Genomic DNA, 11527 nt, shown 5'->3' with positions numbered 1-11527 from the left:
TGAAGTATGCATGTAAGTGATGAAAAATATATTATAAATTGAGTACTTTTGATTGGAAAAGAAATGTTAATATAAATGTATAAACCCGAATGTCATTTTCTTTAGTTTCATAGCAAGCTGTGTTCATAATTTATTTATGAAATTATGGATTTTAAACTAGAATACACACAAATGAAACTGGTATTATAAAACATAAAAAAATAAATAAGTTTTAAATGTAACTTAAAATATCACGTAACAAAGAATAGTAGAGGGATTTAAAGGTGTAATATACCCTACTATAGAAATATGTCAAAAGTTTCAGGTTCATATTACTTGAATCATTAAATTGTAGTCATTTAAAAAATGCAAAAAAAAGGGGAAAATTGTAAATATATTAGAAAGGAAATGAAAGAAAAAAAATATCGCATGTCAACAATTTAATTTGAAAAAATATTTACACCACATATATTGTTTGGCTATTTATTCAAAGATGTGTAAAGATCAGATGAATCAGCAGAAATTATCCATCCACTACTAACAGAAGAATGTCCTATTTGTACACAAGGAAGTATTAAAGACCGATATTGTGATGAACTAAATGGCGTTTTCAAAGTCAATAAAAAAGGGACAAATTCCAGTTGGATGTCAGCTGTGTGAAGGTGGTAATAAGATAGAGTGGAAATGTACAGACTGTAACCTGTTGATGTGTGATCGTTGTAAAGATCGAGTTCATTTAAGGATAGCAAAGGATCATAAGACGGTAAAGATCAAGGACTTAGGAGAGCATGAAGACTCATGGGACAGTTTCGTGTTCAACGACTTGAAATGTAAAGATCATCCCGACAAATCTTGCAGTCTTTACTGTAAAACATGCAGTAAGGTTATCTGTCTGAAATGTATCGTCAAGGTCCACAATGGACATACCTTTGTAGATGAAGAGGAATTGGATGATAAAAAGAAGATACTGCATGGAGGGAAGAAGAAATGTAAACAAAACTTAATAAAACTAAGCTCTGAGAAAGAGGAAATTATTACTCCCGAAAAACCTGACAATCCAAGATTGATACAACTAAAGCAAAACATTTTAAACCAAAAGAAAACTCTTTGCCAGGCAGTTGATAAATATGCTGACGCACTTCTACAAAAGGTCGATCAGCACTTCGTCACATTAGATCACAAAGAAGAAGAAAAACTTGATAAGGAGATAAGAAATATACATATGAAAAATGAAGCTTTGGAAAGAATCATCGCATCCAAAGATTTTATGAAGTTCTTCAGAGATTTTGATAAACTGAATTTTGCATTAAATGAAGATATGCCTCAAAGAAACACAAATATTTCTTGTTTCCCAACTTTTGTTCCTAATGAATTTACCTTGCATAATTTTGGAACGCTAGAAGGTATTATTGGACTGCAAGAAGACACTTCACCGTTTGAATTTAAAGTAAAACATCAATGGATTACAAAGTTAAATAATATTCATTACATGGCTGCATGCCCTGATGACACTTTGTGGTTAGCTGACAGTCTTAATTCAGAAATACTACATGTTAAACTTGAAAAAAACAGTGTGAAGGTGATATCAAGTTTCAACATTCAGAGTTTTGGCATAGCGGTACTATCTGGTGACATTATTGTGTCAACGAGTGAAACAAGATTGAAATTGATCAATGAAAGAAAACAAAAAGTAACTGACTCTATTTTTGATATTGCCCCTTTGATATCAAGAGATGTTCATATAAGTAAGGATCAGAATATCCTTATTGGAGCCAGATCTCCAGGACCAATATTTCCTGTCAAAGGAAGACGTGTTGTGATTGTAATGGACCAAGCTGGAAACCATCTAACTGAATACGAACTTGACAGTAATAACACACGTTTATTTTCTCTCCCCTATGCAATTACAAGTACCAGTTATGACAATATCTGTGTAGCGGATCGCTTATGTGATGAAGGCAGAGGAAGAGTGCTTGTGATTGGTCAGGATGGAAATTTAATAAACTTTTATACTGGCCATCAAGATGTCGATACTAATGACGAACAATTTTATCCTCAAAGTGTACTTGCTACACCATCAGATAACATTGTGGTTACAGATTATTTAAAGCACGAAATTCATATTTTGAGCAGTGAAGGAGACTTTATTTCATACTGCAATGTGCATGATATTGGATTAAAATTTCCATATTCTAATGTTCTGTCCTCAGCAGGAAAGCTCTATATTGGATGTTTATCTGACGAGGATGAGACTACAGATGGCGGAGCCCTCAGAGGCGGAGCCATCATTTTCGAGATTAAATATTGTGGAATTTAGAGAGAAGAATTAAGGTATAAAAACTTTTCCATCCTCCTTATGTATGACAAAGGTGTAGTTTTATTGTCTCAAGATAAGAATTCAGAAGCAAGGTTAGGAAATAGCTCTTTTATATTTTTTTACCTGTATTGCCGAAAATGTAACCAGGTCTAAGAAACGCTCGACTCCCTCAATCCGTCTGTCCGTTTAAAAGAAAAAAATTCTGTCAAATATTTCTTGCCTTCTATGAAAGGGAGATATTCAATATTCCGTCTGCAGCTGGAAAACGCTTAGTTATATCAAGTAAGCATTTTTTGCATCCGCCATCATGTTTGTCGATAGTTTGAAATATTACAACACTCATTGTACATGTACAGGGACTTTTTTTGGATTGCATTGGAATTAATGATTTTAATATTTGGTCTGGGAATGATCAGTTATGCCTCGGTATGTACATGTTGCCTTAGTCAATTGCATGCACTGACCCAGGTCCAGACCCGGTATTCATGAAAAACATGTCCCAATAATATTCTTTCAAAACATTTACATTGAAGAAAATATAGATATTTAATACAGAACTTCTGATTAAGATAAAACCTAATACTAGTAACATGTATGATTTCGTACATACATATTTAGACAGTATCACGATGCATCACTAAGATAGGTATGCACTAGCTCTGTCTGTCTGTCTGTCTGTCCGTCAGTCCGGCAATCTGTGTGGCAATCTGTCCGTCAGTCCGGCAATCAGTTTTACACACTTTTTTCTTCGTATTTGAAGACATTGTATTGATATTTGGTATATTAGTTTTATCATGACAAGTTATAGATCACGTTTGAATCTTGTTCCGGTGTGATGATTTAGTCCAGCGTTATGGTCCCATATTTAATTATGAGTTATTTATGTTAAATCATATTTCTGTACAAAGGGAGATAACTTTTTTTTAAATAATGTTAAAAGACATTCTTTAGTAAAGCGTTATTTCGAACAGACAGAAAAAATATTACAGTCATTTCTTAAAATTTAATTCTAAATTCCATTTTAAACCGTAGAAAACCATGAAAAAACGTTGATGACGTCACGGTCACATGACTAAATTATGTATATGGGCTGATAACAAAATAATGTCAGCCAATCAGAAGACACGTTACATCCAACATTTAATTATTAGATAATAATCTGTTTTTATTAAGGTATATATTTCATTACATTACGTGTATAGATAAAAGTTGTCCACATGTTATAGATAAGTTAAACATCTATATACGTTTGTGTCAAATAAAAGACAAAAATATTGGGACTTTTAATTGCATTCGATTATATACTGAGTGCCAATGAAAACGCAACACTTGGGTTTTCAAAAAAAAAAAATTACATAAGAAATGATAATCTCTCAAAATAAATTATTCTTGAAAATTAACAATTTTAACAATAGATCGATATCAAACAAAAATGTTTTATTGTCATCTTTCGGGCGCAATAGGTAAACGAAACATCCAATGTCGAATCATCAACTAACAGTCCTTACAAAAAATGTTACAACCCCGTGTTGCAGCCCCGGACGTTTAATGTGATCCCGAGGAATGTTATTCAATTTGTCCCGCAAAGCAAACTCAACAATAAGGGCGGGAAAATTCATGACTTTAGCCAAGCTTTAAATGACAAAATCGTGAAAATGGTGCGTATGTTGAAAAGCGGTGAACTCGGTTTATGTTCGTTCAAAATAACCCTTAATACGCATTTGTTCCAAAAATCACTCAACCCTAAAGTTGTCGAAAATTGTCTTAAAAGTCATTTTCGACCAACTATACAAAGTTCTAATATAAATAAAATAAAAATTATAAGATTTTTTGGAAAAACAAAAGTGTTGCGTTTTCATTGGCACTCAGTATAATTTGAAAATAAATATATACTAGTACTGTATTACATTATATATAATTTTAGAGAACCATTTATCATATCGAATGTTAGAGTGTTTTCCACTCTTTTTCTCATCATGCTTGAGAATATGCTGATTGATAATTGGTATATAGTTTTATCATGACAAGTAACAGATCACGTTCGAAGTTTTGTTTCAATGTGCAGAAATATCATGGTCCTTGGACTTAAAAATTACTCATATAATCAGTTTTCCACACACCTTACTGTTTTAAGCCATGCTTGAAGATATAGACTTGATTTTGTTTTTATTTACACCATGACAAGTTATAGAGCAAGTTAGCATTTTGTTCCAGTGTAAAGAATTTTTACCCGGTAGGGGATTATGTATTGCAATGCAATATTCTCAGAATGCTGGTTGCATTTTGATTTGGCTGTTTTAAATTATTTTCTGCCCATTGTCGCCTATAAAAAAGAGGGAAATCAACAAAAGATAGAATATGAAAATATACTTAAAAGATACTTAAAAGATTTATTCTTTTTCTTTCACTTCTAAATTTATTTTATGCTTTTCCTTGTCACACATTGTCCGTAAGTTATTTAGTCTTTCTTTCTTTTATAGGATAAGAAGTTCACAGAGGAAGTAAAAGTGAAGTTTAAACAGTTGGACAGTGAAATTGATGAAAAATACAAAACATACAAATCTTATGTCTTAAACTATTGAATGCATGAGAAACAGAGGGAAACAAATAAAAACGATAAAACTTGAAGTGCATTAAAGTTAAAAAAAAAAAACCCAATATGTAGTGGTGTTTTTTATGTTGAAGATGCAGTATATGATATAAATCCCAAGAAAGACAGATATGATTTACTCACTGTCCAAATCACGAAGGAAAACAAATTGAATGCTTGCGAATATCACCCGAAATATTCATTGTGATGTTCTCCCCCAGCCCCCAAAAACAATCAATATTGTTGTACCTTCTGTATTGTCTAGTGGTAGCTAATTAAAGATGGTAGTAATGTCCTTTAACGTCAGGCGCCAAACAGTCATTTCGGCTACCATTAGCGTCAAATTGATTAAAATTTTACCGTGATTCGTCAAAATATCCTTATCCTGATTCGTCAGAGGTCTCAAATAATGATCGTTACAGTCATTTTTGGAAAAAAAAATAACGTGAAAGTGTACATTTTATCGTCATTCACCAAAAAAATTACCGTTAACGTCATTTGGCAAGAACTTTTATCGTTATTAGTCATGTAGGTACCCCCATTACGACCCTCATTAAAGTGTGGGATGGGGTTGGTGTGATCCCACACCAGTTCAATCCTAAAAACTTGAAAATTAGTATTTGCTGCTTCTCCACGAAGCATACAGCATTTAGGAGTAAAAGGAAAGACTGGAGTCAGAATAATAGGTTTTGGTAAGGTAAGACTCTCACTCCTTGAACTAGTTTGTTCTTACTCTGTGTATCATTTTAGTAAAAAGCAGCTCGTGTTTATATCCATATCACATAAAATTGAGAATGGGAATGGGGAATGTGCCAAAGAGACAACAACCCGACCAAATAAAAAACAACAGCAGAGGGTCACCAACAGGTCTTCAATTTAGCGAGAAATTCCCGAATCCGGAGGCGTCCCTCAGCTGGCCCCTAAACAAATATATACTAGTCCAGTGATAATGAACGCCATACTAATTTCCAAATTGTACACAAGAAACTAAAATTAAAATAATACAAGACTAACAAAGGCCAGAGGCTCCTGACTTGGGACAGGCGCAAAAATGCGGCGGGGTTAAACATGTTTGTGAGATCTCAACCCTCCCCCTATACCTCTAACCAATGTAGAAAAGTAAACGCATAACAATACGCACATTAAAATTCAGTTCAAGAGAAGTCCGAGTCTGATGTCAGAAGATGTAACCAAAGAAAATAAACAAAATGACAATAATACATAAATAACAACAGACTACTAGCAGTTAACTGACATGCCAGCTCCAGACTTCAATTAAACTGACTGAAAGATTATGATTTCATCATATGAACATCAGGCACAATCCTTCCCGTTAGGGGTTTAGCATGTGTTCATCCTTAATATGCATTTAATATTTCACACTGAAAGTTATACAGCAATCTATAATTATTATCTTGTTTAGTTTTGATTTGAAGAGTACAAAACCTTCATCTCGTGTAACTGTCCTGAATACAAAGAACATTATTTTATGCACATGACCAGTGACAAAAATGTTTGTTAATGCACACGAAAAATAACCAGAGCAACAAAATATCACAACATTTATATATACATTAAACCAAATAGTATATATTTAGATAACACATAATGTCTGACATGCAGTTATATTTTGCAAATGATATAAAAACAGTAAAAAATAACAATGGATCCACAAATGCACCTTTTTTCTCCCAACTGGTTCCATTGTTGAATAATACAGGGTAACATAGTTATGGCTGTGTAACCATTTACATTGTCTCCCTTTTCTTAACTCATGATAGATATTTTGAAAGCAGCATTTACCTTGGATGTAAAATAACAAAGAAAGGTTATTGAATTAAAATTGATACATTAAACTAGTTTGAGCATCTGCCTTTTTCACGGTGGGAATTGTCATTTAAGATTGAAATTTTGCAAAAAGTGACCAGTTTTATTCAGAATTTGTTTGTCTCTCTTTTTTTTATAATTGAACTGAAAACGAAAGAAAACTATGGAGAGAAACATTTGAAAATTGCAATTAATGATGGTGTTCTTAATTTTTTTTATAGACAAACTAATATTGAATGGATTTAGATAAAAATTAAATTTGATCCAAGATAAAATAATTAATACATTTCAATTTGTAAATTTTCTGGGGTGCAATATTTGTGACTCATTAAGTAGAGTTTTTAAAATATGAAAGTCTTCAAACTATTTAATAAAAAAAAGGCGCATAACTCAACATACCAGTATGTGTAATCATGGATTAGTGTTGAAATCTGTAGGAGAAGCTGTTGCTTTTTACTACCAAAGTAAAATAATTGAAGTTGCACAAAGAATGAGTGCTCAATAGAAATCTGTACATTGTTTATCATCTCTTGTGCTTTTTGCTAAGATGTTAAAAGGCAATGTGTATGAATTACTTCATCGCCGAAAATCTCTTATTACAGGTCGTTTATATTTGCCAAATGATAAAAGGTGCAGGAATATCGCTTTAACCGCTAAAACTACTATGCCACGAAATTGTAGTCTCCTTTGGCGGTAATTTTAACTAGAAGACAAAATATATCTTTATATGGCCTTTTCCTATATATATATATATATATATATATATATATATATTTAGACGAGTTGTATATATATATATATATATATATATATTCAGGAGTCATTTATTCAGTTGTTGTATTTCTTTGTCATAATTTCAGATTGTTTATCATTTTGTCATGTCATTTTAGACCTTCCAAAGCTGACTTACAGTATGGATTTTGCTCATTGTTGAAGACTTAACGGTCACCAATACATCTGTGCATCCAAAATATTTAAACTTTGTTGCATAGTTATCTCATTGGGAATCATTCATCATCTCCTTATTTATACAAATTAAATGAAAATAAGATAAGAAAAAAAAAAGATTTAAAGAATGACCATAAAATCGTATATATCCAGGAGATAGGTGAATGTGGAAACCCGTGGGACAGTTTCGTCTTTAGTGACTTGAAATGCCAAGATCATCCTGGTCAATCGTGCAGTCTTTACTGTAAAACCTGAAGTAAAGTTATCTGTCTAAAGTGTATCGTCAAGGTTCATAATGGACACACCTTTGTAGATGAAGAAGAACTTTATGAAAGTAAGGAAAAGCTTAGACAACCAGAAGAAAGTTGAGAGGAATTTAAGTTAATTAAGCTCTGAAATTGAGAAGAGGATTGCTATTGAAGAAATTGAAAATCCAAAAATGAAACGCATACAGCAGAATATTTTAGACCAGAAAAAAAAAATACACAAGACAGTGGATCAGTACGCTGATAATCTTGCTCAAGATGCTGTTCACCATTTCGAAACCTTAGAACATGCAGAAATAAATAAAAAAGATGAAGAGATAAATGCTATGCATTGGAAGAAAACGGTTTTGGAAAATATTATCACATCCGGGGATTTTATGAAGTTCTTAAGAAATTTTGATCAACTGAATGTTTCATTGAACGAAGAAATGTCTCAAGAAACCACGGATATGTCGTCTTTACCAAACTTTGTTCCTGGAGAATTTACAGGACTTAATTTTGGGAAACTCGAAGGTATTAAAGGATTGAAAGAACACCATTCAAAAGTTGAACTTAAGGTCACAAATCAATGGACCACAGGAATAGAAAATATTCATATCATTGGGAGATCTCCTGATAGCACTCTGTGGATAGCTGACAACATATCAGATGTGCTACAGCATATTGCACTTGAAAAAGACAATGTTCAAGTGTTATCAAGATTAAGATTTTTGGCTTATCAGTTGACAAATCTAGTAACATTCTTGTGTCAACCTTTGAAACTAGATTGAAAGTGGTGAATGAAAGAACACAAAATCTCACTGACTTTGTTTTTGATATCTCACCATTCACAGCAGGTGATATTCATATCACTCAGGACCAGACAGTCATTATATCAACCAGTTCTCCTGAGCCAGTAGAAAGATATATTGTCATTGTAATGGATCGAGCAGGGAAACGTCTAACTGAATATGAGAACGATAGTAACAACAAACTTTTATTTACAACTATTTATAAGATAACAAGCACCAGTAAAGGAAATGCCGGAAACATCAAAGGGATTTATACTGGTCATCCTAGTGTTAATACTAAAGACAAGCCGTTTACACCTCTAGATATACTTGCTACCCCATCAGATAACATTTTGGTTGTAGATTGGGAGATAAGTGTAATTCATATTTTAAACAGTGATGGGGAATTCATTTCATACTGTTGTATATATAACATTGGAATTCAATATCCTCATTCTCTTGCTCTGTCAACACAAGGCAAACATTATATAGGATGTGTAAATGGTGAAGAAAGTCCGGAAAATTATAAAGCCAAACTTTACGAGGTTGAGTATTTGGGAGTGTAGGATGTACACGAAATCAACACTAGTGTGGACATTTAAAAGAATATCTAAATGATCCTTTGCTATAGTTTTTTTTCTAGAACGATAACAAAAAAAATATTTGATGTAGGAAGACTTTTAAGAATTATATGTGTTAAAAGACAGTGCCAATAGAACAAATCTGGAACTGGATTTTTTTTATCTATGAATTATACAAAAAAAATGTAGAGAATTTGATAGCATTTTACTATCTTAAAGATTTATTTATCGCTGTAAAATCCTGCTATTCTGTTTGGACAAACGGCTGTTATTTCATTCTTAAATGGACCATTCATACAATAAGGATTAAGACTTTGGATTGTTTTATTTGGCAGCTGTTTCAAATTGTACTCAGTTTTACATAAATAAAAGATGTTAGCTTTTACAAAACAATTTGTAATGTGCCTTTTAGTTAACCTCAGACAGTTAAGGATGAAGCATGGATGGAACATGCTGAAGTACCCTCTAGTGAACGTCTGTATCAGCAACGCGATATCAGTATCGAGCTGGTCAGTTATCCTGTTAACTCATATATATGAGTCATCAATAGCGATGGTAGAGGGTTCTCCTCCAATTATGAGGTTGTTGAATAAATCATAAACCAGGTCAAACAATTGATATTTGCTTGTTTGTTTATCAAAATGCTCAAAATAGATTATTTAAGATATAAAAATTTAGGTTTAAGGTTTAGATGAATTAATATAAACTGTTATCAGCTATCAAACATGTGATTACACTATCATCAATAAATATAACCTTGATACACGATCGAATAAGTATACAATTCAGTCATTTTTGATTATATAAATGGCGTTTTCCAAGTCCTTAACAAAAGGACAGATCCCAGTAGGATGTCAGCTATGCGAAGGTGGGCAAAAGATAGAGTGGAAATGTACAGACTGTAGCCTGTTGATTTGTGATCGTTGTAAAGTTGGAGTACACTTAAGGATTGCAAAAGACCATAGAATTGTTAACATTAGGGAGATAGGAGAAGTTGAAGACTCGTGGGACAGTTTCGTATTCAGTGAATTGAAATGTAAAGATCATCATAACCAACCGTGTAGTCTTTACTGTAGAACATGCAATAAAGTTATCTGTCTGAAGTGTATTGCCAAGTCCCATAATGGACACACCTTTGTGGATGAAGAGTAATTTGTTGCTAAAAAGGAAGTATTGAAAGAAGGACAGAAGAAATTTGAGAAGTATTTAAGCAAACTAAACTCGGCAAAAGAGAAGATGAATGGTCCTGAAGATACTGATTGTCCAAAAGTGAAAAGTATTAAGCAGAACATTCTAGGTCAAAAGAACAAACTATACGAGGAAGTAGATAAGTATGCTGGTTGTCTTATTCAAGATATCGATCAGCACTTGAAAACCTTGAAACAAGAAGAAACCAAAATTGATACAGAGATAACGAATATTCATGTGAAGAATGGTGCTTTGGGAAGCATTGTCACTTCGAGAGATTTTATGAAGTTCTTTCGAGAGTTTGATACTCTGAATGTTTCCTTTAAAGAAGATATGTATCAAGGAACCATGAGTATTAATATTTACCAAATTTTGTACCTGGTGAAATGCAAGTGCTTAATTTTGGAAAACTAGAAGGAATTAGAAGATTAAAAGAACCCAAACATAAATTAAAAGTTACAAATCAATTTACCACAGAGTTGAATAGTATTCATTTTATTGTTCAATGTCATAATGGCACTCTGTGGATAGCGGATAGTGCATATCGAATATATACAGAATATTAAGCTACATGAAAAACAAAATGCTAGGGTGTTATCAAGTTTCAACATTGAAATTTATGGATTAGTCGAAATATCGTCCAACAACATTCTTGTGTCAACAGGTGAAGCCCGTTTGAAATTAATATATGGAAGAACAAAACTAATAACTAAGTCTGTGTTCAATGTTGCACCATTCGCATCAAGAGACGTGCATACAACTAAGGATCAGAAAGTAATTATAACAGCACGATCACCAGGACCAGCGTTCCCTGTATCTGGAAAGCGTATCGTCATGGTATTCAATCAAGCCGGAAACCGTCTATTAAAATACGAATTTGACAGTAACAGCAAACCTTTATTTAGTATTCCTTTATCAGTAACAAGTACCAGTAATGGGAATATCTGTGTAATAGATCGCTTGTATGAAGATGGAAGAGGCAGAGTAGTTATGATTAGCCAGGAAGGAAAAACTATAGGAATATACACTGGTCATCGTGATGTCAATACCAAGGTCAAACC

General features: G+C 32.8%; 3 protein-coding genes across 3 annotated transcripts; all 3 read left to right on the top strand.

The window, feature by feature from the left end:
• Positions 1–383: 383 nt before the first annotated feature.
• LOC139490789 (uncharacterized) lies at positions 384–4910 on the top strand. The gene is made up of 2 exons (XM_071277774.1): positions 384–2310; positions 4777–4910. The coding sequence occupies exon 1, from the start codon at positions 581–583 to the stop codon at positions 2294–2296; it is 1716 nt and encodes a 571-aa protein (XP_071133875.1). The 5' UTR covers positions 384–580; the 3' UTR covers positions 2297–2310; positions 4777–4910.
• Positions 4911–8846: 3936 nt separating this feature from the next.
• Positions 8847–9263, top strand: LOC139492685 (uncharacterized). Its single transcript, XM_071280835.1, has one exon. The coding sequence runs from the start codon at positions 8847–8849 to the stop codon at positions 9261–9263; it is 417 nt and encodes a 138-aa protein (XP_071136936.1).
• Positions 9264–10085: 822 nt separating this feature from the next.
• LOC139492684 (tripartite motif-containing protein 42-like) lies at positions 10086–10430 on the top strand. The gene has a single exon (XM_071280834.1). It carries the CDS (start codon positions 10086–10088, stop codon positions 10428–10430), a length of 345 nt encoding a protein of 114 aa, XP_071136935.1.
• The last annotated feature ends 1097 nt before the right edge of the window (positions 10431–11527 follow it).

Source organism: Mytilus edulis, chromosome 10 (genome assembly GCF_963676685.1).
Source record: "Mytilus edulis chromosome 10, xbMytEdul2.2, whole genome shotgun sequence".
Lineage (NCBI taxonomy): Eukaryota > Metazoa > Mollusca > Bivalvia > Mytilida > Mytilidae > Mytilus > Mytilus edulis.
This window is presented reverse-complemented; position numbering and strand designations above follow the sequence as displayed.

Excerpts from the sequence above, each read along its gene's own strand:
- LOC139490789 (XM_071277774.1), top strand. The coding sequence starts at position 581 with ATGGCGTTTTCAAAGTCAATAAAAAAGGGACAAATTCCAGTTGGATGT.
- LOC139492685 (XM_071280835.1), top strand. The coding sequence starts at position 8,847 with ATGGATCGAGCAGGGAAACGTCTAACTGAATATGAGAACGATAGTAAC.
- LOC139492684 (XM_071280834.1), top strand. The coding sequence starts at position 10,086 with ATGGCGTTTTCCAAGTCCTTAACAAAAGGACAGATCCCAGTAGGATGT.